The sequence below is a fragment of the Crocuta crocuta genome, unplaced genomic scaffold (assembly GCF_008692635.1).
Source record: "Crocuta crocuta isolate KB4526 unplaced genomic scaffold, BGI_CrCroc_1.0 scaffold84, whole genome shotgun sequence".
Classification (NCBI taxonomy): domain Eukaryota; kingdom Metazoa; phylum Chordata; class Mammalia; order Carnivora; family Hyaenidae; genus Crocuta; species Crocuta crocuta.
This window is the reverse complement of record NW_027530213.1, coordinates 4,258,645-4,282,521: the sequence shown is the minus strand read 5'-3', so window position 1 is coordinate 4,282,521 and position 23,877 is coordinate 4,258,645. Positions and strand designations below refer to the sequence as shown.

Sequence of the window (23,877 nt, the reverse complement as noted above, 5' to 3'; positions counted from 1 at the left end):
CGATTTCCTCTGCCCGGGTGTTCCATTTTGCTCTTTCCGGACCTAACAGTAGAATAAACAGCCGCGGCTCAGCAAAGCGTGTTAGGTGAACCTGCAAGGTGTTACACGAGAGGTCGACACTAACATCCCTTCCCAGTGCGGCGCGCATTTTTAATGGTTAGCAGGGTTCCTGGCTCATAATAAGCGCTCCGTACACCTTTCCTGCTATAATATTCAGTTCATTACCGACGATTTTCAGCCTTCCTCTGTCTTTGGGAAAAGAACGTGTCGGACGAATTGTGTCGTCCCATCAAGACCCGAGAGGATGAAAGTCATTACCTGCGAAATAGCCTGGCACAACAAGGAGCCGGTGTACAGCCTGGACTTCCAGCATGGCACCGCCGGGAGGATCCACAGACTGGCGTCCGCTGGTGTAGACACGGCCGTTAGGGTAGGTGGGGCCGACGGAGAGAGAAAGGCGCGGAGAAGCACTACTGAGGCTGCATTTTCCATTCTTTTCTTTAAAACGAATGTCAACAACCTCAGACCAATCCGTCGTCTAGTCCAGAGGGATAAATCCTCAGGGCCTTGAATGAACCACGAAAGCAAAAGAGAGCTTTGTTCCTTGAGTAACGTTTCCCAGATTGATAAACTGGAGGCTCGTTATTTTAAGAATCCTGAGCCGTTTCCCGTTGGGGAGCACTTTGCAGGAGAAAGAGGAAGGAGGGAGGGCAGCAAGCCGGTTTATGTTTCAGAGAGAAGTTCCATGTTACGTTTCAAGAGAAAAACGATTTTCTTCCTGAAGCTCAGCACAGTTTTGTTTTAGTAAGCACAGATTGGGAAGTGCTCACTGTGTTTCCCTAAGTGAATGTTTTGGTATCAACAGATCTGGAAGGTGGAGAAAGGACCCGATGGAAAGGCCATTGTTGAATTTTTGTCCAATCTTGCTCGCCATACCAAAGCTGTCAATGTTGTGCGTTTTTCTCCAAATGGGGAAATTTTAGCATCAGGAGGAGACGGTGAGTACCAGTATTATCCTTCAAATTCCTTAGAAACCAGATACCTGTGTGTCTCATGTTAAATAGTGAGATATGACCTAGGTATGATTTAAAACAATTTTTAATGTTTATGTATTTATTTTAAAATGCTTTTAATGTTTATTTTTTATTTTTGAGAGAGAGACACAGTGTCGGTGGGGGAGGGGCAGAGAGAGGGAGACACAGAATCCCAAGCAGGCTCCAGGCTGTCAGCACAGAGCCCAACATGGGACTTGAACTCACAAACCATGAGATCACGACCTGAGCCGAAATAGGCACTTAACCGACTGAGCTACCCAGGCGCCCCTTTAATGTTTATTTTTGAGAAAGAGAGAGTCTGAACAGAGGAGGGGCAGAGAGAGGGAGACACAGGATCCGAAGCAGGCTCTAGGCATAGAGCTGTCAGCACAGAGCCCGACACAGGGCTCAAACTCACAAACGGTGAGATCATGACCTGAGCTGAAGTCAGACACTTAACTGACTGACCCCCCTCCCCCCCCCCCGGGTGCTCCTGTGTACTTTTTTATTTTAGGCGTCATTTGACCTCTCAATGTGTCGTTTAGATAGTTTAGTAAAATAGCGTCTGGAGAGCATGGGGGTATGGTGGACAGCAAGCTTGACCCCAAAAGCGCTGTTTGAAAGTGGCCCCTCCCCAACTTTAACTCCCATCCGCTGCCTGGTGGAGGCAAGTAGGAAAGTGCTCACCATGTTGTCAGAGTCCCAACACAACTGGCCTGGCTTTGATTGCTGCTTTAGTATCTAAGTGACCACAGCCTTTCCCGCATCTCTTTGAGATTAATTAATTCACTTGGGGAGTATTGTCTGAATAGCCCTCTAAATCATGTTTGCTTGCTGGCAGTAGATTGACTCCTATTTTCTGCTTGTGCTCACATGGCATAAAGATTGCCTTGAACTTGTAGATTTTTGACACGTTGCCATCTTAAACAATATTAAGGGTTAAACCCATAAAACTGGAACTTTTTCCTAAGCGATTTACTAAATCGTTTTTTCCTTGGGGTTTACTAAAAAGTAAATCATTTTACTATGCTTTGACACCAGAACAGTCTAGAAGTTAGTACAAAATAAAACAAGTCACAGACTTTGCAGGAGGAGGAAAGTCACCTGGTTAAGGTCAGTGCCACGTTCAGGGTGTGTGTGCACAGAGGGAAGGGTGGGATGTGGGGAACGTCACTGGGGGAGGCAGGCTGTCTTCTGAGAGGTTGCACAGGGCAGCACTCGTAGGGCAAAGTCCTTTGGCCTCGGAGGCCCAGAAACCTGCTGTTAACAGTGGAGAGTGTCCACCTGTCAATGTCAAGGTTCATCTCCTCTCCACCAAGCTCCCAGGATTCCATTTCACTCGCAGTGAGGACACATGTGCCCACACAGCTGGCCCACTCACTGTCCTCCCAGCATTCAGAGGGAGGCCGAGTGCTGCTCAGACTTGGGTGCTGAGTTTGGGGTCAGAGCACAGGAGCTTAGAGCACTCAGACAATTGACCTCAGGCCAAGGTATTTGCTGCATCCGTAAGAGTAGCTAATGTGTCCATGGCTTACCGTGTGCAGGGCGTCATGTTGTCAGTGCTTTATGCATATGAACTCATTTAATCCTCGAGACAGCCCTGTGAGGTGGGTATGCTGTTACCCCCATTATACAGGTGAAGTGACTGAGTCGATGCTAAGTCCTGCTGAAGGTTACACAGGAACCATTTGCCAGTCCTTGCTGGTGGCTCTTTGCGGCTCTTCTTTTCCTGTTCAGCCCTTCATGGCCTATGCCTTAGGATTTGTGAAGGTAGTCAGTCACTTTGCAGTGGTGTTTTGTTGGCCTGGGGACCCTTCTGTTTAATTTGGCTTTATATAACGTTGATCTGGTATGAGTTTGATTTTAGATTTTTTTTTTTGAGGTTTATTTTATTTGAGAGATAGGGACAGTGTGCACGAGCGGGGAAGGGTCAGAGAGTAAGGGAGAGAGAGAATCCCAAGCTGGCTCTGTACTGTCCCTGCAGAGCTTACCGTGCAGCTTGAACTCACGAACTGTGAGACCGTGACCTGAGCTGAAACCAAGAGTCGGACACTTAACCAGTGGAGCCACCCAGGCACCCCTGATTCTGGAGTTTTGGATCATAAGGCAAACCTGTTTTTCCTGTCGAAATTCTTAGAAGTCCATCATTGTGACCATTCTGTGTATTGGACAACACGAATAGGGCTTCATACCCTCAGAGCTGAGAAATGAAGGGGCATGCACAAAGCGTGGCTTATCCTTACCCGAATCGCTCCACAGATGCCGTCATTCTGTTGTGGAAGGTGAATGATAATAAGGAGCCGGAACAGGTTGCTTTTCAGGATGAGGACGAAGCCCAGCTGAACAAGGAGAACTGGACTGTTGTAAAAACCCTGAGGTAACTTGGAGACGGACCATGGGAGCGCCTCATCTAATTGCTCTAAATGCATTAACCTCACATGGATTTTATTATTATTTCTTAAAAAAAATGTTCTTTTGAGGAAGCTCTATGCCCAACATGGGGCTTGAACTCACAGCCCTGAGATAAAGAGCCCTACGCTTTACTGACTGAGCCAAGCCAGGCGCCTGCATTCCGACTTATATCTTAAACCTTTCCCTTATTCAAGACAGAGATAAGAGAATCATTTTAAAAGCTAGAAACATAAGGGGCGCCTGGGTGGCTCAGTCGGTTAAGTGTCCGACTTTCGCTTAGGTCATGATCTCGCGGTTCGTGGGTTCGAGCCCCGCGTCGGGCTCTGTGCTGACTGCCAGCTCAGAGCCTGGAGCCTGTTTCAGAGTCTGTATCTCCCTCTCTATCTGACCCTCCCCTGCTCACGCTGTCTCTCTCTCTCCTAGAAAAAAATAAAAATATTTAAAAAAAAATAAAAGCTAGAAACATGATTAAAATGGATTTTATTTCTGCTGTAAATTTTTCTTTAGCCAGAGTGAATCAATTACGAAGATACAAATACCTTTGAAGGTGGTACATGATAGCTGCAGCTAATAGTTCCAGTGGAAACTTCTAAAATCCTATTTAAAAAAAATTTTTTTTTAATGTTTTATTTATTTTTGAGAGAGAGATAGAGACAGCATGAGCAGGGGAGGGTCAGAGAGAGAGGGAGACACAGAATCTGAAGACAAGCTCCAGGCTCTGAGCTAGCTGTCAGCACAGAGCCTGATGTGGGGCTCGAACCCCTGAATCATGAGATCATGACCTGAGCTGAAGTCAGACGCTCAACCGACTGAGCCACTCAGGCGCCACTCTAAAATCCTGTTTTTTAAAGTTTATTTTGAGAGAAAGAGTGGGAGTGGGGGAGGGGCAGAGAGAGAGAGAGAATCCCAAGCAGGATCCAGGCCGCCAGTGCAGAGCCCAAATGGGGCTTGAACCCACCAAACCATGAGACCGTGACCTGAGCTGAAATCAATACTCAGACGCTTAACCAACTTGAGCGACTCAGGCGCCCCTCTCCCCCCTCAAAATCCTTTTCTTGTGTATGGCCTCTGAGTTTGCTTATAAATTTTTGATATTTTTTTCTTTTTCCTCTTTGGATCGTAGGGGCCACTTGGAAGATGTATACGATATTTGCTGGGCAACTGACGGGAATCTAATGGCTTCTGCCTCCGTGGATAACACGGCCATCATCTGGGATGTCAGTAAAGGTAACCAGTATGTTTCTGTTATTGTCATGGGAAAGGACTTTCCAAGTGTCTGAAAAGCTAACCTGCCTGATCTTTAATGGCATAAGAGGTTTTTTTAAAAAAATGTGAACTAAAACAGGTATGTAGCTGAGCGGGTTAGGGCTTAGCCCCAGTGTCATGATCCAGTTCAGGGCTGTCACAGGTATGAGGCTCATCCGTGGTGTCCTGAGTTACTTGGGCCAAAGCAAGGTCCATCCCACATACGTGGGGGTGCAGACGTGTTGGCGCAGGGCTAATCCCTGCCTTTGCGGAACGTAGGATCTCAGGAGGCTTAGCATGTCCGTCACCATGATGGGGCACTGAGTGCTCAGTGCTGGAAGAGGTCCGCGCCGGTGTCCGTTTGCAGGGGTGGAGGACGGCGGAGGACCCCTCGCTGCTCTCACAGGCCTGCTCTCTGGTTGGGGTGACAGCAGACATGTGAGAAGTTATAAAAACAGCCGTGAAATGCCGAAAGCCACAGTGGCTAACGCCTGCCCTTTCTGCCCCCTGCTCACCATGACTCAGCCTTGACGTTTTCTCTCCAGCCCCCCGCCGAGCTCCTGTCCGGGGACCCTGGGAGGGAGTCAGGGCGGAGCGGACACCCCACCACGCTGCCTGCACATCCGGTTTGTCCACTCTGTGACAGTCTTGCTCTCTTTAGGTCCCTGCCATCCATCCAGACCCCCTCTGACTCACCTCACCTCTATCACATTCTAATGAGTCCCTGACTTGGGCACAGTGGAGGGCTGGTGTCGCCATCGTCTTCTCTTCCCCACCTCTGGCCATTGCCCTGGATAATTTCAGTGTGTGCGTTGACAGTCCACCCAGCAGCCCCCTGAGGCCAGTAGTAGTGACCTTGAACGTTGCCGGGTCACATCCCACATGATCATGGCTGCCTTCTGGCAGGCCGTCAGTAGCGATGGTGCCGAGAAGGGGCCGCAGAGTGTAAGGCCCATCGGGGAAGGCTGCTCTGACACTTGCCTGCGGCAGGGAAGAGGCTGCAGCCTGTGGGAGCAGCCAGTGCAGGGGCGCTGCGGGGAGCTGCTCGTGTGGCAGGACCCGTCCCGCAGAGGAAACCCCGCTCACACACCGACCTAACAAGACAGCAGTTGTGGGTTAAAAAGCCTCTCGTAGGGGCCCTTGGGTGGCTCAGTCGGTTGAGTGTCTGACTCTTTATTTCAGCTCAGGTCATGATCTCATGGTTCGTGGGATCGAGCCCTGAGTCGGGCTCTGTGCTGACAGTGCGGAGCCTGCTTGGGACTTTTTCTCCCTCTCTCTTTGCCCCTCCCCTGCTCATGCTATCTCTCTTTAAAAATAAGTAAACTTTAGAAAGAAAAAAGCTTCTCTTGTAAAACTCAGGGTCCTTTGAGGAGATGCTGTCACCCGGCCACAGGCCGCCTTAATCTCACAGGACCCCAAAAACACTGGCAAGAAGGTGAGTGGGAAGGAGAGTTAGCCTGAAGCACACTCGCCGCATTTCACGTGGAGGGCGGGTCCCAGGGTCACGGGAGGGGAGTGGAAGGTAAGCCAGCAGGTGTAGACCCCTGTGCAGAGAAGAGGGATTTGGTGGTTTTTGTTTTAAGGATGGCCAGGGCTCCGTAACTCCCTCTGCTCTTTATCCAGGTAATCTTTGTGTGCTCCTGGTTTTCTCTCTTTCCACACGGTCCCTTTTCCATCCCTGCTGGCTTAGCCCGGCCCTTGCCTCCCGCCTGGCCTGCTGTCCCCTCCTAACTAGTGGTACTTCCTGTGTCCTCTGTGATCCTCAATCTCCTCTTCATGATGCAGGTCACTTCCCAGCCGGATGTTCCTCTCGGCTGCACCTCAAATTCCCCAAACCTTTTCCTTATACACGAGGGTCGCTGTCACATACCTCCTGTGCTCGTCGTCTTGCCGTTTGAGCCTTGGACCTCACCCTGTAGAGTTCCCAGTGACCCATTGCTCCATGCGCCGAGGGTTGGATTACAAAAAAACCTTCCTTCATGAGCCCCCTCACCCTGCCCAACCGGGAGAGCTGAACTCGGCTCATCCCATCACTGACCCTCACTGCGCCTGGTTAGCTGCTCCCGTCTACACCGTGCTCAGCAGGCTTGCCTGTTGATGGTGTGTCCCTCCCCTGAAGCGGCGGGCTCCTGGGGAGTGCGGGCCGAGTGAAGTCCTTGTACCCCCCAGAGCCTGACGCGGTGCCTGCTGACTGACGGGAGGGTGTAAAGGGCACACTTATTAAACTTTACTTCACTCCGCTCATGCTCGAGTTGGCTTTGGTAAAGCTGTCATGTGCTTTATTCGCAGGACAGAAGATCTCCATCTTTAATGAACATAAAAGTTATGTCCAAGGAGTAACCTGGGACCCCTTGGGTCAGTATGTTGCCACCCTGAGCTGTGACAGGTACGTCAGGATTTGGCCAGTTGTCTTCTCGGCTGGCTTGAAATTTCCTGCAGGGGGGTTTTCGTCACCACGTAACCAGGCATGAGTGTGGGCTCGCTTTGCTTCTCTTGCTCTTGGTCTCATATCAAGCATTCGGTTTTACTGTTTCTCTCCCACCATAACGTGACAGTGGAAACTAATTAGGGCAAGTGCCTACATGTAGTACTTAGTAAATTTTCATTGAATGGGTTAATGAATGTAGAGGGAGCTTTGAATTACATTTGGATTTCAGGGGCAACATTTGTTTATTCTTTTTCTTTTTTTTGAGAGAGAGAGAGAGAGGGCACAAGTGAGCGAGAGGCAGAGAAGGAGAGAGAAGCGAGGTCACCTGAAACAGGGCTCGTTCATGGGCAACATTAAAAAAAGGTCTTTTATAAATACGACCTCTGCAAGAAGGAGTTCCTAGTGGCTGGGTTCGAATTTCCCCTTCCCTTCCTTCTCTCTTTAAAAAGAAATTTTTTTTAACATTTATTTTTGAGAGAGAGCATGAACAGGGGAGGGGCAGAGAGAGAGGGAGGCACAGAATCCGAAGCAGGCTCCAGGCTCTGAGCTGTTGGCACAAAGCCTGATGCAGGGCTGGAACTCACGAACTGCGACATCATGACCTGAGTCGAAGTTGGATGCTTAACTGACAGAGCCACCCAGGTGCCCCTCTTTTTTTTTTTTTTTTTTAAGTTTATTTGTTTTGAGAGAGAGAAAGGCAGATAAAGAGGGAGAGAGAGAATCTCAAGCAGGTTCTGCTCTAATGTGAGGCTCAAACTCACAACCGTGAGATCACAACCTGAGCCAAAATCAAGAGTTAGACGCCTAACTGACTGAGCTGCCCAGGCGTCCCTGGGTATTTCATTCTTTTTTTAAGATTTTATTTATGTGTAGTCTCTATACCCACTGCAGGGCTTACACTCACAACCCTGAGATCAAGAGTTTCCTCCACCAACTGAGCCACCCAAGCACCCTTATTTCATTTTTTGATTGCAGTTTACTACTGCAGTCATTTTATGTATTCATTTATTTATTTATTTATTTATTTATTTATTTATTTTTAAGATAAATAACAGACAGACAGCATGAGCAGGGGAGGGTCAGAGAGAGAGGGAGACACAGACTCTGAAATAGGCTCCAGGCTCTGAGCTGGCAGTCAGCATAGAGCCTGACGCGGGGCTCGAACCCACGAACCGGGAGATCATGACCTAAGCGAAAGTCGGACACTTAACCAACTAAGCCACCCAGGCACCCTTACTGCAGTCATTTTAATGACTCCATTTAAATTGATGTAAAAATAGAATATCTTTTCTAAAGGGGGTTGTCACTGTGTTTCTTAGCGTCATGCATTTAATTGTGTTCTTGGAACAAAAAACCAAAAATCAGAGGTGGTGGGTATATTACTCCTCAGTCAAGATCATCCTTTTGAGTATTTCTCCAACTTCTTTTAATCATAACATGTTTGATTTCAGACGGCCCAGCAGTGTGGAAGAGTTAGTGTTTATGAATCGAAGCATCCCCTGTTATATTCCATGTGCATTTATTTTCTGAGCTGTATGTTTTATTTGGGCCGTCGGGAGTGAGATGATCTGATCGGCTAGTGGGAATAACATGAATTAGCAACACGTAAATCTATCTGCTGGTGTTTTCCTGACTCTTGCCGTCGGGAGTGAGATGATCTGATCAGCTAGTGGGAATAATATGAATTAGCAACACGTACATTTATCTGCTGGTGTTTTCCTGACTCTTGAAATCCCTGAGGGTGAGCCTGTTCAACACAAGAAGAATGTCACTGGCAGTCATGCAAACTGCCACTGGGCAAAGTGTCAAGGCCTGAAAAGGCCAGGCCTGCCGAACATCTTAGTTGACAAGTTGAAGCGTTCAGTAAAAAATGAAGTTCTGACCCGTTTCCTCACTTTATTAGTGACCTCCTTTGAGTGGTTTGCTTCTGTCATAACGAGTTAAGTGACAGTCATTATAAATGGTCTTGGAGGCTGACATGGTTTAATCAGCCTACAGTTTCAATGCCGGGTTGTTTCTGTGTGGAACACTTCGTTCACTGGGAGAGATCGGTCAGACTGTTCTTTCTCTAGGACCCTCAGGGTATACAGCACCCAGAAGAAACGCGTGGCTTTTAACGTCTCAAAGATGCTGTCTGGAATCGGGGCCGAAGGAGAGGTAGGAAATGCCTGCCCGGTGTGTTGGCAGTGCTGCGGGAAGTCCTGAGCCCCTCCGGGGCGTACGGCCCAACCCCTGGTCTCAGGCACCTGACACTTGAACTGCCGTGCGCTTCCTTGGCTCCAGCCAAGGCTCCCTTAGTGTATTGGGCTGGTCGGCATGGAAATGGGGACATCTGTGGGCTGGGGAGAGCTGCCAGTGGTGGGCAGAGGGGTCCCGAACCCCAGCCCCCTGTGGAGTCGCCTGGAAACATTAAAAGATGTGTGTGCCTGCCCCCCAGTCCCCAGCTGTGGTTCCCTTGGCTTGAGGTAGGCAGGGCCTCTGGGATTCTGAGGTGTAGGGAGGGCCGAGAGCTTCTGACCGGGGTGGGGGGGGAACGCTCTGCCGCAGGAAGGCGGTGGCGGGCAGAGTACGCCCTCCTGGCAGGTGTAGAGGGAATGGGAGAATGGTGCCGGCAGATGGTGGGGACCCAGCCAGCGGTCCTAGAGGAATCAAGACCATGGAGGCAGGCAGTTAGACACAAGGGAGCAGGTTGGTCACTGGAACAAAAAAGGGATGTGGCGCAAACCCAGGCCTTGAGCAGCTGGCAGGGGCCGAGCGGGCCGTGAACCGGCAACGTGGAGAGCTCACGGAACAGTGAGGAGGGTAGTGCCGGCTCTTTGGGACCTTGAGACTTAAATGCTTAATGTTGATCCAGTGGCAGTTGAGTGGGAGCAAAAACCGTTCCGCGCAGGTGTTCAAGAAAGGTTTGAAAAGATGGGATTGGCAGTTTAAGAGTGGACTAGTTTCTCCCTAAGAGGTGTTCGTTAAGTTGGAAGTTCTAAGTGGACACGCGCAGGTGACGAAGGGCCCCCGCGCATTGTCCTGCTTCTCTCCCCTGGTCTCATTCTCCAGACACGTCGCTGTTGACAGTGCGTGGTGCTCTCACAGGCTTTTCAAAGATGACTGTGGCACCCCAAACATATACGCATAGACCCATACGCACATACGGCTTTCTGTAACGCAGAGGGGCGGTTAGTGTTGGTGAGAGAGCACTCTTGCGGTCTTGAGTGGCTGTTTGACTTGTAATAGATTTCCCCTGTTATGTGAGAGAGAAATGACACTATGTATAGAGAAAAAAAAAAGGAACTGGTAGGCCTTTATCGTGAATGTAAAGATTTGGATTTAAAAAAAAAAAAAAGATGTGGATTAATGTTTAAACTTGTGTGCCCCAGGCCAGAAGTTACCGGATGTTTCACGACGACAGCATGAAGTCATTCTTCCGTAGACTTAGTTTTACCCCTGATGGATCTTTGCTCCTCACACCAGGTGGGTTTGACAAGCTTTCGATTTGAGGGCGTGACGGCAGCGGTGCTGGAGTCTCTGCCCTGGATTCTGCGATGCCGCTTTTCAGCTCAGTGAATCCTGATTAAAATAGCACGCCCCCTGCCACCCAGCTTGTTGAGACCTTGAAATCTCCAGGGCGAGCTTCAAAAAGCGCTGGTCCCTGGGTTCCACTCGCAGAGATTGTGGTTTGATTGGTCTGGGGGTGTGTGTGGTGTAGGTTTTGGAATTGAAACAATTTCCAGGTGTTTCTGGTGTGCAGAGAGGTTGGGGGTCCACTAGACTAGCGTGACAGACACATTTCTCTTAAATTTAACTTAAAATTTGAATGTCTTTTCACTAGGCGTGTATATAGAGGTCGTAGTGCTAAAGCTAATGTAGCTTTATTCTCAGTGAAACAGTCTCTGGTGACAGGGACAAGTTTGGTTGGAATAACTCGTGAGTAGGACAAATCAGCAGGGACGAGACAGGTTCATGGTCTACAGGAAGGCAGGAGGTTAAGCCCAGGAGCGTCAGCTGCGGCACTCATTGCCGGGGTGATCTCAGTAGAATGTCTCCTGCCCTCCATGGCTTGGGTTCCATCTTTGGTATGAAGGTGATGACCTAACCCAAGGCTGGGCCAAACAGGAGGGCAAAGGTCAGGTTGGCCACGAAGTATTCCGGCCAGGCTGGGCAGAGGAGGCCCGAGAGGGTATGAATAGTACAGGCATACGTGTGATGCAGTGGGCTTGCTTCAAAGCATCATGGGCTGTGCGTTAGGATGTTGGAGTTCATGTGGGAGTGACATTGACCTGGGGAGGGGGTATCTCAGGATCAAGAACAGGTAGTTGCTACATATATTAAAGGCTGCTGACTAAACTCCGTGACAAATCTTTGCCAAATGGCTGCTCTAAAAATACTGTGTTAAATTCAGGTGTCAGGGGGTGTCTGCTATCACCATTTTTATTCTTTGTGGTGTTAATAGATGCAGGAAGAGGAGAAAGTGAAATTACAAAGATTGGTAAAGAAGGAAACTTTGTGATAAGATTATGTTTCTAGAAAACCCAACAGAGTTTAACATATTAGAATAAATTAATAAGGTGGCTGGGTACTGTGAAATTCATAAAAATCTTCTACATTGGGGGCACCTGGGTGGCTCAGTCAGTTAAGCATCCAACTTCGGCTCAAGTCATGATCTCACGGTTCATGGGTTCGAGCCCTGCATCGGGCTCTATGCTGACAGCTGTGTCTCCCTCTCTCTCCCAAAAATAAAAAAAACATTAAAAAAAAAAATTCTATATTGGGATATGTACTTAGAAATGTAAAAAGGAAAATCATCCCATTCATAATAATGCAAAACCCTCAAAACATGGGGGAAAAAAGTTAATAAAGGCAGGAAGCTTATATGAAGGCTAGAAGGTCTTACAGATTGTAAGACAAGTTCTGAACAAATAGAGATCTCAACTTCTAAAAATTGACATATGAATTGATTTGCTATCAGAGGCTTTTTTTTTAATTTTAATTTAATTTTTTTAATTGACAGCATCTCAGCTTTGTTAGGAGAATAAATGCTGAAGAATACTTATAATTTAAGTATATTTTTGAGAATGGGAGTGGAAGAGGGGCAGAGAGAGAGGGAGAGAGAGAATCCCAAGCGGACTTCACCATGTCAGCATGGAGCCTGATGCGGGGCTCGAACTCATGAGCTGTGAGATCATGACCTGAGACAAAATCAAGAGTTGGATGCTTAACTGACTGAACCGCCCAGTTCAGATTTAAAAGTGTGAAATAATAGGAATAATACCTGAGGAGGCGCTTGCCTAAACGTCAGCAGATACTAGGGTGCTACTATTCTTGAATCAATATAGTTGGTGGTACAGGAATAAACAGATTGGTGACTCAGAACAGAAAATCCAGAAATATGTGACCTGGGTGATATTTCAGTGGGAAGAATTACTGAGTGAATGGTGCTAGCATGTCCAGCAGTCTGGAAGAAAATTGTTGGGCTCTTGACTTACATATGGAAATAAATTCCAGGTGAAGTCAGTACTTAAATCTAAAAGGCGAAAATGTAGGGGGACATCCTAGGAACAGGGCAGACAGACAGGAAACCTGGACGCTCTAGAATGATGGGCCTGTTTGACTGTGTTTGATGGGGAACTTTTGTACAGTGGAGACCCAGTAAGCGAAGTTAGTTGACAAGTAACAGAACTAGAAAACACCATTTACAGTACAGGAAAGAGAGAGCTTACATATGTCATGTTCAGTAGCTCTTCCAAATTGATGAGAAAAAAGAAAAACCCAGAAGAAAAAAGATAAGTGAAAGAAACAAGGCAGTTTGTAGAGGAGCAGATTGAGGTGTTCAGTACTCACAGGAAAAGGTTTGGACTCTCAGTGATAGAGAAATACAAAGTAAAGTGACGTACGATTAGGGGTCTCTTTATTCTCTTCAGTCTGGAAAAAAGTGAAAACATGCCTTGCTCGTGGGCATGCAGAATGTGGGTATCGCTGCAGGAACGTAAATTGTTATACCCAGTTTAAAAAACGGTCTGGAGACCGTTAAATGCGTGTACCGTTCAGCCCATCTCCCTTCCCTCCCCCATCTTAGACTCACTCTTTAAGAAATGAAAACCTAGTACATAAAAGTACATAAAAGTATATCTTCAACAATGTTTATAGCAAGTATGGTTTCTAGTTGTGAAAAAACAATACCGATGAACAAGACGGGTAGACAACTTACAGTGTTTCTGTACCAGTGAACATTGGGCAGCTAGTGAAGATGTATTATCCAAGTTAGCTTTCATGGGTGGTTGACTGAGCAGAGCACCATAAGCAAAGGTATAAACAAGACCCTGTTTTTGTGAAATAGACAAAAACCCCACCCTGTGAATATATACGTGGTTGAGTAGGAACTGGTTGGGTTGGTTGTGTGAACATGGAGGAAAGACAGATGCCACACTGGTTTGTTCAGATGGGTTATGTGGGGATGGAAGGGTGGGCTGGGTGGAGAGGGGAGAAAGACTACTTGGCAGGGTCTCTGCCCACCTCTCCTACCCCCCAGTGGAGATGAAACGGTCACATGTGAGATGACACACGTGTGTGTATCAAAGCAAGAGGTTGCCATAGGGTTGACAGTCATTCTGTGGCCAGGTCCGGCCTGGTTGTAAGGTCATCTGGGGTGAGTGTGGAAGAGCTCAAACGTGGGCTCTCCCCAGAGCAAGGTCAGCTGTTGCAGGGCTGGGGGTGTAGCAGAGGCCTGGGTCTCCTCGCAGCCTCCTGGCCGCACCAGGCGGGTGGGAAAGGCTGGTCGTGGGCCCTGGCTGGCAGCCAAGCTCAAATCCAGGGGACAGAGTGGGGTGACCTAGTGAGAGTGCTTCTCCAGCAGGAAGTGGCTGGCCTCCCGGATGGAGGTGTGCTTGGTTCTTCCTGCCCAGGCCTGAAGCCACCTCGGGCAGGTGGGCCGCTCAGGGGAGGTGACAGGTGGCTAGTAGTGCTGGAGGAAGAGCCGCGCCCAGCCTGGGACTGTGTGTATTTGTCCTCAGTCACAAAAACACAGTCCAGGACACCTGGCTCTGGGGAGAAATGTGTTACAAGCAAGGGTTGGATGCCCCTGAGTGTATCTTCTTCCAACTAATAAAACCTCATCTCTCTCTCTCTCCCTCTCCCCCTACTTCCCCAGCTGGATGTGTGGAGTCTGGTGAAAATGTAACAAATACTACTTATGTTTTCTCCAGGAAGAATCTTAAAAGGTATGCATTTGAAGAAACAGTTGAAATATTTACTTTTTGTTTTTGGGGAGTAACAGTGCCCTTTTCTAAAAATGTCATGACCCATCTTTCAGGCCCGTTGCTCACCTTCCCTGTCCTGGCAAAGCGACGCTCGCGGTTCGCTGCTGTCCTGTCTACTTTGAGTTGAGGCCGGTGGTGGAAACAGGTACGTTGGAGCCACAGTGGTTGTGTTGGGTCTTCTCTGAGGCAGGCCGCCAGGCCGCGGGGGTCGGGATGTGGGGGTTCTCTCCCGCGGGGAACGGCCGTGTGGGGTTGGTGCGGATGAGTTACCATGAAGAGCGGAAGCAAAGCCCGAGATTATCAAAATGTCCGTCGTTTTTCTCGTCTAGAATACGCTTTCTTCGCTTAACCTTCAAAGGAATGAAAGTAATTTTTTTTTATCTGAAGCAGATTAAATGTCATTCAGTATCCCATTTCCTATGCAGTAAAATTAGTTTTTTTAGTTTTTTTTTTTTCCCTCAAGGTTTTTCTCTTTATCAGGGGTTTTAAGTAGTCGGATTCTGATGGGCCTTGGTATAGTTTTCTCAGGTTTCTTGTGCTTGGGGTTCGTTGAGCTCTTAGATTTATGGGTTTCTAGTTTTCATCAACTTTGGGGAATTTTAGCCATTATAGCTTCAAATATTTCCTCTGTTATACCCCTTCCTCCCCACAAGGGCCTCCACCTACATGCACGTTAGGCCATTTGAGGTTCGCCCTGGGCTTCCTGATGATCTGTCTGCTTGCTTTTTCCCTCTCAGTACTTCTGTGTTCTGTATCCCACATCTCTACTTAACATACTCCATCCTTCCTCTTCTTCAACATGTAGGATAGTTTTTGTCATAACCTTTAATGTCTTTGTGTACAAAGGATTTGTTTTGATGTTTTTCCCCTTCATTGTGGGTCCTGTGTTCTTTGCATGCCTAGTGATTTTTCATTAGATGCCAGACATTGTGAATTTTACCTCTTTGGATGCTGGATATACTTTTATAAATATTCTTGAGCTTTGTCCTGGGAGGCAGTGAAGTTCCCCGGAAACACTGTGCTGCTTATTGTCGCTAGGCGGGACCATGGCCGCATGTGGTCCAGGGCTAGTTTCCCCACCGCGGACGAAGAGCCGTCTGAGTCCTTGGTGCCCCGGAACTAGGCTTCCCACTGTGGCTGGCGGAACACGCCCTTCTGGCCTTGCGCGAGCTTTGGGAATGACTCTTTCCTGTAGTTCTTGCTCTGGCCTCGGGTGGTTTCCTCACTTGCACGTGCTGATCAGGGCTCAGCTGGAGACCCGAGAGGGCCTGTGCATCTGTGCCTGTGAACCCGGCTGCCTGGGCCTTCCTGCCCCATCCTCTCCCTCTCCCGGGCCTGGCAGCTCCAGGCAGGAAGCTGGGGGTAGGATTTCCTCATTCACTTCCCATCCCTCAGGGGTCACTGTCCTTCACTGCCTGATGGTCGAAAGTCTCAGAAAACAGTATTTTGTATGTTTTGCCTGATATTTCAATTGCTTCCATGGGGGAGGGGGGTACATCAGGCCCCTTATCCCCCAAGGCTGGAGGCAGCTGTTCTAAGCTTTTTAGTCCTTTTATGTGAATGAATATAATTAACTGAGAGCTTCAAAACATCACCTTAATAAAATGTTTCTAGGTTACCCTTATTTTTCATATCAGAAAGGACTTGTTTTATTCACAGGTTTTTGTTTGTTTCTTGGGTTTTTTCCTACTTCTTGGACCTCGGGTGCCCCCAATTTTTGAATCAGGACACAGTGTCCTCATCAGGTCATGTGTGGCTGTCCTTTACTCACATATAAACTAAAGGACTGATTTTTTTTTTTTGTAAAGCACATAACAAACTAGCCTTCAGTAAAATGACGTCATTTGTGTCCCCTGAGAGAGGGCTTCTGGGAATGTTTCCTCTGGCTTCTGCTTTCTGCCATGCATCCCGCTTTCACCTGAGCAGACAGAGCATCACAGGAGCTGGGCACGGAGCTGGTGCAGCTGCCCTACCGCCTGGTGTTCGCCGTGGCTTCTGAAGACTCGGTGCTTTTGTACGACACTCAGCAGCCATTCCCTTTCGGTTATGTATCTAACATACATTACCACACCCTGAGTGACGTCTCCTGGTGAGTGGCCGGCAGTGAGGGAGGATGGGCGGGGACTACAGTGAGCGGCAGCCCTGGAGTAGACCCTGAGGACAGGGAGCATTGCACCACTACAGGTGGCTTTATTTTGGCCAGTGTTTACCAATTATTTTTAAAAAAATAGTTAAAGTTTATTTAAAATCATTTTTGTCTGGGGCGCCTGGGTGGCTCAGTTAGTTAAGCATCTAACTTTGGTTCAGGTCATAATCTCACAGTCCATGAGTTTGAACCCCACATTGGGTTCTGTGCTGATGGTTCGGAGCCTGGAGCCTGCTTCAGATTCTGTGTCTCCCTCTCTCTCTCTGCCCCTCCCCCGTTCACGCTCTGTTTCTCCTTCCCTCAAAAATAAGTTTTTTTTAGCTACTTTTTTCTAAGTTTATTTTGAGAGAGGCAGAGCGAGCACATGTGCATACCTGTGCAAATCTAGGGAGAGAATCCCAAGCAGGCTCCAGCAGAGCCCTGATGCGGGTGGGGCTCGAACTCATGAACCTCGAGATCATGACCTGAGCTGAAGTCAGTCAGATGCTTAACCAACTGAGCCATCCTGGTGCCTCTTTCCAGTTCTTTTTAAAGGAAAGACTTTCTAATTTGCTGTAATACTGCTTCCTGTTGTAACAGAAACACCTGAATGTTGCCATTCAGTTGCCCCAGGGGTTCCTCTAATTCTCAAACTGAGGGGGGGACCCTTTGGGCTCCCTGCTTGTTGGGACTTGCAGGAGGCCCGCACCCACGAGCTCCTGCCGCCCAGAGCTGCACCCGGGAGTCACTTTGTGCTCCGCCTCCTGCTGGTGGCCCTCAGCGCCCCTGGGTCCCTGATTCACGCCCGGCTCCGCCTGCTCCCCCGACCGTCTCCTTCTTGCTCTTTATAGCCTTTTTTCTCCTTATCTTGGGGCGAATGTGAGGACAGTCCCGAGCTACTGCGGGGCCTGCGGAATGCGATGGGGCTGGGAAGCAAAGGGCGGGAGTGAGGAGCCCACACAGAGCCTGTGGTTTTGCTCGAACTGCCATTTTGTCACCAGTGACGAGAGCCTGAAGAGGGGCCTGTAGACTTCGGTTCTGTTTCTAACCTTTTCTCCTGTTTGGGGAACGAAGGTCCAGCGACGGGGCCTTCCTGGCCATTTCCTCCACGGATGGCTACTGTTCGTTTGTGACGTTTGAGAAGGATGAACTTGGAATACCTTTGAAAGAGAAGCCCGTCTTAAGCATGAGAACTCCTGATACAGCAAAGAAGACGAAGAGTCAGTCATACCAGGGGTCTTCGCCAGGCCCCCGGCTGGTGGAGGGGACCCCCAGCAGCCCCTGCACACCCCCGCCTCAGGCCAGACCGCCTCCAGCCCCGACGGCGCCTGCGGAGGAGAAGGCGGCCCTGCAGCCCAGCATGCAGAATCCCAAAGCGCCCCCGTCCCGGAGGGTCACTCTGAACACACTGCAGGCCTGGAGCAAGACGACGCCCCGGTAAGAAGCCTCCCTGGAAGAGGAAGTCGTCGCTGCAGGTTACAGACGGGGAGCCGCCAGCCTTTAGTGGGGGAAGTGCCAGGAGCACTTCACGCTGCTGCCCGAGACCTTTTCAACCGTGACCTCTGCTGGGTCCCCACCTCCGCCTCCCAGGCAGGCCCCAGCCCCCTGTGCATGGCCCATAGACACTCGGCTACAGGCTGCCCTATGGGGCCGTCCCACCAGCCCCGCCTCGCCCTGCGTCCCCTAATCTCTAGCTCACCCCTGGAGGTCAGGGTCCCCAGCACACTCTGCCCTAGGGGGCCTCTGTGCCCTTACCTTCCTCCAGGAGCCCCAGCCAACTGTGTTCCTGGTGACACTGGAGTCCTCCCGCCCCCCCCCGGTTGTCCCTCAGCCCTTCCTCACATTCAGCTACACATCACATTCAGCTACAGGGGTTTGGTTAGGCTTCTGTTTTCCTGTTCGGTTATCAGCCCCTTAAGGCAGGAAGCGTGTTCTCCTGCCCAGAGCGGTCACAGGCACTGGGCAGCAGGCAGGAAAACCAGAGGAACGTCTTGAGGTTGTTTTTACTGCTCCCGTGGACTGGCTCATGGCAAGCAGCGTCTGGTCTGATAGTGTCTCCGTCCCTGCTCACGTCACTCTGGCTGGCGAGCCTGCCTCAGTTTCCTGCCATTGCTGCAGACAGAGCCCTGTGCTGTGCACGGCAGCGGGTGTCCAGGGTCTTCCCTCGCCCTGACCCTGTAGGAGTCCTGGGGAGGGAGCGGAGGACAAGCACCACGTGTCTCTGGCTTTCTGGGCCCTGCCCAGGACTTCAGTGGCCCGGCTGTAACCTGGATTGCACGTACCGTTTGGCTCTTCTCCAGTCTCTGAGTTCTGCACACGAGTGGCCTTTTTCTGTTTGTTGGTGGGGGAAGGGTGTGGGAAGGTGTTCTTTCAAATACTTTTGGCATGAAAGTTTTTCCCCCTCTTAATTTCTTGGAATCTTGTGCTGGTGTAACTTAAAAAAGAAAAAATAGTTGTCAAAAATTAAGTTTGGATTTTAAACAGGAACTATGTTTTGGAGCTTTCTGTAGTAGAAACCGTGTCTGATAGCCTTGTGTGTGCAGGGAGATGTGCAGCATCCCATTGGAGGTAAACAAAACACAGGTTTTGAAACTTTTAGGTGGTTAGTTAAGGTTTGACTATTTTAAACTTGATGACTGAACTTACACATGAACATAGTCCCTAAGTAGCCACCTCGGCATTTAATGTCTACGTGGTATGATTAGTTGAAAAATTTTAATGTTTCCTTTGGGTAGTTTTGTAATTTGGCATCATCACAAATGATTTTTAGGACACTAATGAGCCACGTACCCCTTTCCTACTTTTTTTTTTTGACTAAGGAGGATAAACTTAATGCCTTTAAAGACAGAGACTCCACCGAATTCTGTACCAACCAGTATAATCTCCACCCCTTCTGCAGAAGAAATTCAATCAGGTGAGTGATACTGTTGCTGGGTTAATAGAATTAAATATACTCTGTCTTTCTCTTTTGTTCGTTTGGAAACTGACCACTAATTTTAAGTCCATTCTGCGAAAGCAGGGATGCCTCTTACCAGAGCCATCATTCAGACTCACCGGCTGCCTGTTCATTGTCAGCAGGGAGAGCACGTTTCTGTGCAGGTGCTCATGGTAGCTGAGTAGGTGATGGGTTCAGGAGGTGCTGGGTAGGGTCAGGGTTCTCCACCTGGGCACTGGTGACAGTCTGGGCCAGATAATTTTTTTTTGTGGGGGCTGTCCTGCAATTGTGGGGTGTTTAGCAGCACCTCTGGATGCTGGTACCCATTCCCTATCACCCCCCCCAACTTGTGACATTCTCCAGCGTCCCCAGCCATTGCCCAGGTGAAATCGCCCCCAGTTGAAAACCACTGGGTCCTTTCCCATATGTTCAGATAGGACCTTGGGCGGCAGCTCAGTATCTTGTCTGGGCACAACACTTATTTTGTGAATCATCAGCTCTTCGTTTTAAAGAAATGTTTACTTACTTGCCAACCTGTGCCTGTTTGTGTTCTAGGGACGCCCGGGGACCCTCAGGACAGTCCTCCGGAGCCCAAGCGGCCTCGGCTTGGTGAACACAAAAGAAGTTCCCAAGGTCTGGACCCTTGAGGAGACCGGTCTGCTGCTCGAAGGCTGCCAGGTCCGGGGGTCCCGTGCGCAGAGAGGGCGGCTAGGCCGGGGACGCCGGACACCAATGGCCTTAGGCGAAGCCTGACCAACACTCGTGAATTGTTTACTGTAACAGAAGATACTCACGCACAGTCTTTCTCCAGCACTGTGTTTGCACTTGTAGTCAAGGTCCATGCTTACCACAGAGCGGTGAACATGGTCATAGACTGGATCGTCCTTTTGAGGAGTTTCTGAAGCTGGGGCAGTTTGACACCGTCTCGTGTGGAACGGGGGATTTCCGCCTACGGGGAAAGTGCAGACACTTTGCGAGTAGACCCCTTCCCAGAGCTGCAGTGAGAGAGGAGAAAGTTATTTGAGAAGGTTTATTCGTTGATGTTACCTTCCGAATAGTTGATTTTTAGGAGTTAGTTTCCTTTCTGATTTTAAAGGTAATAAAAATGCTCCTGCTGGAAAGTTAGTGAGAATAAAGTAGGAAAAACGGCCCGAGATGGGGCTCAGCTACCCTCTTCCTGCTGGAAAGAACTGTGTTACTGTGGGCATATTTATTTCCTTTTTGGGTTTTTTGTTGTTTTTTTAAGGGAGAGAGTGGAGATTTCACTTTAGGTAGAGTTTGGTCTCCAACAGGTTAACTTCTTAGATCGATGTTTGAGAGTAAAAGAGCTTTTCCTGAGCACTTTTTGCCTCTGCCTTTGCTCTCCCCATCCCTGAGGTGAGGGTGTGTTCTCTCCTGCCGGGAGGGAACCGGGAGCGTGGGTGGCCCGCGCACAGGGCTGCTGGCCGTTCAAGGCACTGTCGACTTGGCTCGGTGGACACCGTGAGTTGCGCGAGTGAGGCCTCCCCACCCCTGCAGGGGATGGAGCCCCAGTCTGGTCTGACGAAGGGGCAGAGGATTGGATGGATGTGCCCTTTTGAACTCAGGTCAGGAGCAACCAAGGGAAGAGTTGCAAAGAGGATCAATTTGTTGCTTAGTCCATAACCTAGTGACCCAGAAAAAGAGTCGGCCACCCTTCTACACAGGAAGCTGGCACAGAGGGAGGAGTCACAGTGGGTTGAACCGGAAGGCGAATGTGTGCACAGCGATGACGACACAGGTGCGGGTCACGTTCAGTATGAAGATATGTTAAGGTGTCAGATGGTATCTGTTTTGACCAGGAACTCTCAACTTCCACTGCACACGGAGATCACCCAAAGAGGTGACAAGAATACTGTCCCCTAGGTGCCTGCTCCAGGGGGAGTGGCCTAATGGGGCTGGGGGCGTGGTCAGGGTTCTTTAAAAGCTCGGAGCAACTTTTTTTAACGTTTATTTTTTTTTTATTTTTTTTTTTTTTAAATGTTTTATTTATTTCTAGGAGAGAGAGAGAGAGACAGAGCGAGCAGGGGAGGGTCACAGAGAGAGGGAGACACAGACTCTGAAATAGGCTCCAGGCTCTGAGCTGGCAGTCAGCACAGAGCCCGACGCGGGGCTCGAACCCACGAACCGCGAGATCATGACCTAAGCAAAAGTCGGACGCTTAACCGACTAAGCCACCCAGGCGCCCCATTTAACGTTTATTTTTGAGAGAGACAGCGGGGGAGGGGAAGAGAGATAAGGAGACAGAATCCGAAGCAGGCTGCAGGCTCCAGGCTGTCAGCACAGGGTCAGACATGGGTACCTGAACTCACAAACCATTAGATCACAACCTGAGCCAGAGTTGGACGCTTAGCAGCCTACTGAGCCACCCAGACGCCCCAGAATTCCAGGTAATTCTGCCCAGCCGTGGTTGGGAAATCCTAATAAGAGGAGAGCTTTCCCTGCATATGATCTCTCCTGGTTATTTAAGTACATTTCCCCTGAAAGCTTTTCCTTGCTTACTCTGTCCTCGCTGAGGGCAGCCCTAGTACGGAAGCTCTGCTCTCAGTTTGAAAAGGTAACGTGTGTGAAGTGCCATCGGGTCTTCACAGAAAAAAGAGGATTTTAAATTTTCTGAGGCTGGGCGGGGGTGGTGGCCTCAGTCCGTTAGGGGTCCGCCTCGATGTCGGCTCGCGTCATGATCTCAACGGTTGTGAGATGGATGTGTCCAGCTCTGCGCTGACGGCGTGGAGCCTGCTTGGGATTCTCTCTCCCTGCCACCCTTGCTCTCCCAAACTTAAGGTTTTTTTTCCCCCCTGAGGCTGGAGTGAGGGATATTTCGTCGTCATCGATCCCCGTGCAAAGAGGTGTGGTGATGGGTCCTGGGTTCTCCGCCTGCTTTCCTGGCCTCACTCCGTATTTGTCTACACGTCTGTGTCTTGTACAGCGACAAGGGGCGGGGGGGAGGGAGGGCAGGCTCACCTTTAGCCGGAGGATGTGTTTAGAGGCAGGACTAGTCTGTCAGCTGTCACCGAATAGGAGTTACAGAAGCATCAGCCAAAGCCCAAGCCATGTTACGGCCTCGTGTCCTGATCTAAACCGCTGCCCTCCGGGGAGTTTCCCGGGAAGCCTTCCGCTAACGGAGCCCGGCCTGAGGGTGGGCGGTAAGGACTGACTCCCCGCCGGGACCTGCTGTGTGCTCCCCAGCGCTGCCGGCCGTCTCTGGTGCCTCCTCGTCTCCCACCACGGTGGGTGACCAGGCCTGAGCCCTGGTGCTGGCGCCGCGTCAAGCAGGGGGCTCCCCGGGCAAGGGCGCTTCGGCAGCGAGCGTGGGCCACCGGGGGGGCAGGAGCGCGCGCCGCTTCCGGCCCTTTCTCGTTTCTGCCCCTGCGGCCACTTGGGCTGTCCTGGTGGGAGCGCTCACACCTGCACGTCAGTGGTGCCGTTGACCCTTGTTAGCAAAACCGTTGTCAGCGTCCATTTCAACAAGTAGCTCCAAGTCCTGGGCTCTGGAAACCAGGTAGGGAGGGATGGAGGGTGGCGGACGAGTGGCCCAGCCCTGCCCACCCGCATGCTCGCTCACACCTGTTGTGCGCAGGTCTCTAAGGGAGGGACGTACCTCGGGCAGATCACTTCGCCAGAAGTTTCGTTATAGCTAGACAGACTTTAGCTCTGCCCGCTTTGGCAGGGCAGGGGGTGAAGAGAAAAGGTGGGGCAGAAACGAGAGATCCAACTGAGAGGCTGGAAGGCCATACCTTCCCTCCCATTCCCTCCTACCTGTCGAAGGAACAGGCACCTGTATTCGCACGCGAGCTCTCATGGCCACTGGAGGTCGCTGTCCCCTCTGGGCGGGCCCAGAAGAAGGGCTGCTGGTGACGCAGCAGCCCCGCCGCCTCCTGGTGGGCCACAGCCCTGCCAGCTCAGAGTCACCTTGGCCACAGTGGCCCTGGACGCTGGCTTCAGTCCCCGGAGGCTGGTCCTCGAGGAGCAGGGTTAAAATTGGGGTGGGAGAGGGTTAAGAAAGTAACATGTGAGTATTCATCTCTTCCTTCACTCACCCACCCACTCATTCATTCTTTCACTCACCCACTCCATTCATTCATTCATTCATGAAATAGATATCAGGGCATCTGGGTGGCTCTGTTGGTTAAGCATCTGACTCTGGGTTTCGGTTCAGGTCATGATCTCACAGTTCATGAGTTTGAGCCCTACTTTGGGCTCTGCACAGGCAGTCCGGAGTCCGCTTGTGATNAGTGTTTTCCAGACGGGCTGCACCAGTTTACATTCCCACCAACAGTGTAGGCCGGTGCCCATTTCTCCACATCCTCGCCAGATCTAGAGTCCTCTGATTTGCTCATTTTAACCAGTCTGACCAGCGTGAGGTGGTATCTCAGTGTGGTTGTGATTTGTATTTCCCTGATGAGGAGGGATGCTGAGCATCGTTTCATGTGTCT

The 23,877-nt window shown here is 50.0% G+C and overlaps 1 protein-coding gene and 1 long non-coding RNA gene across 3 annotated transcripts; one reads left to right on the top strand and one right to left on the bottom strand.

The window, feature by feature from the left end:
* The first annotated feature begins 241 nt into the window (after positions 1-241).
* Positions 242-20,767, top strand: CHAF1B (chromatin assembly factor 1 subunit B). Its single transcript, XM_077765464.1, has 13 exons — positions 242-430; positions 866-998; positions 3,294-3,411; positions 4,570-4,673; positions 6,981-7,077; positions 9,192-9,276; positions 10,491-10,584; positions 14,258-14,327; positions 14,420-14,511; positions 16,293-16,455; positions 17,566-17,928; positions 19,311-19,405; positions 19,982-20,767. Exons 1-13 carry the CDS (start codon positions 305-307, stop codon positions 20,071-20,073), a joined length of 1,632 nt encoding a protein of 543 aa, XP_077621590.1. The 5' UTR covers positions 242-304; the 3' UTR covers positions 20,074-20,767.
* Positions 14,331-22,750, bottom strand: LOC144232614 (uncharacterized). 2 transcript variants are annotated; one of them, XR_013335472.1, is made up of 5 exons: positions 22,406-22,750; positions 19,953-20,421; positions 18,774-18,925; positions 17,541-17,651; positions 14,331-14,716 (listed from the first exon to the last, which is right to left on the bottom strand). It is a non-coding gene; the product is annotated as an uncharacterized LOC144232614 (long non-coding RNA). The 2 variants fall into 2 exon arrangements; XR_013335473.1 differs by having other exon boundaries at positions 20,221-20,421.
* Between the last annotated feature and the right edge of the window lie 1,127 nt (positions 22,751-23,877).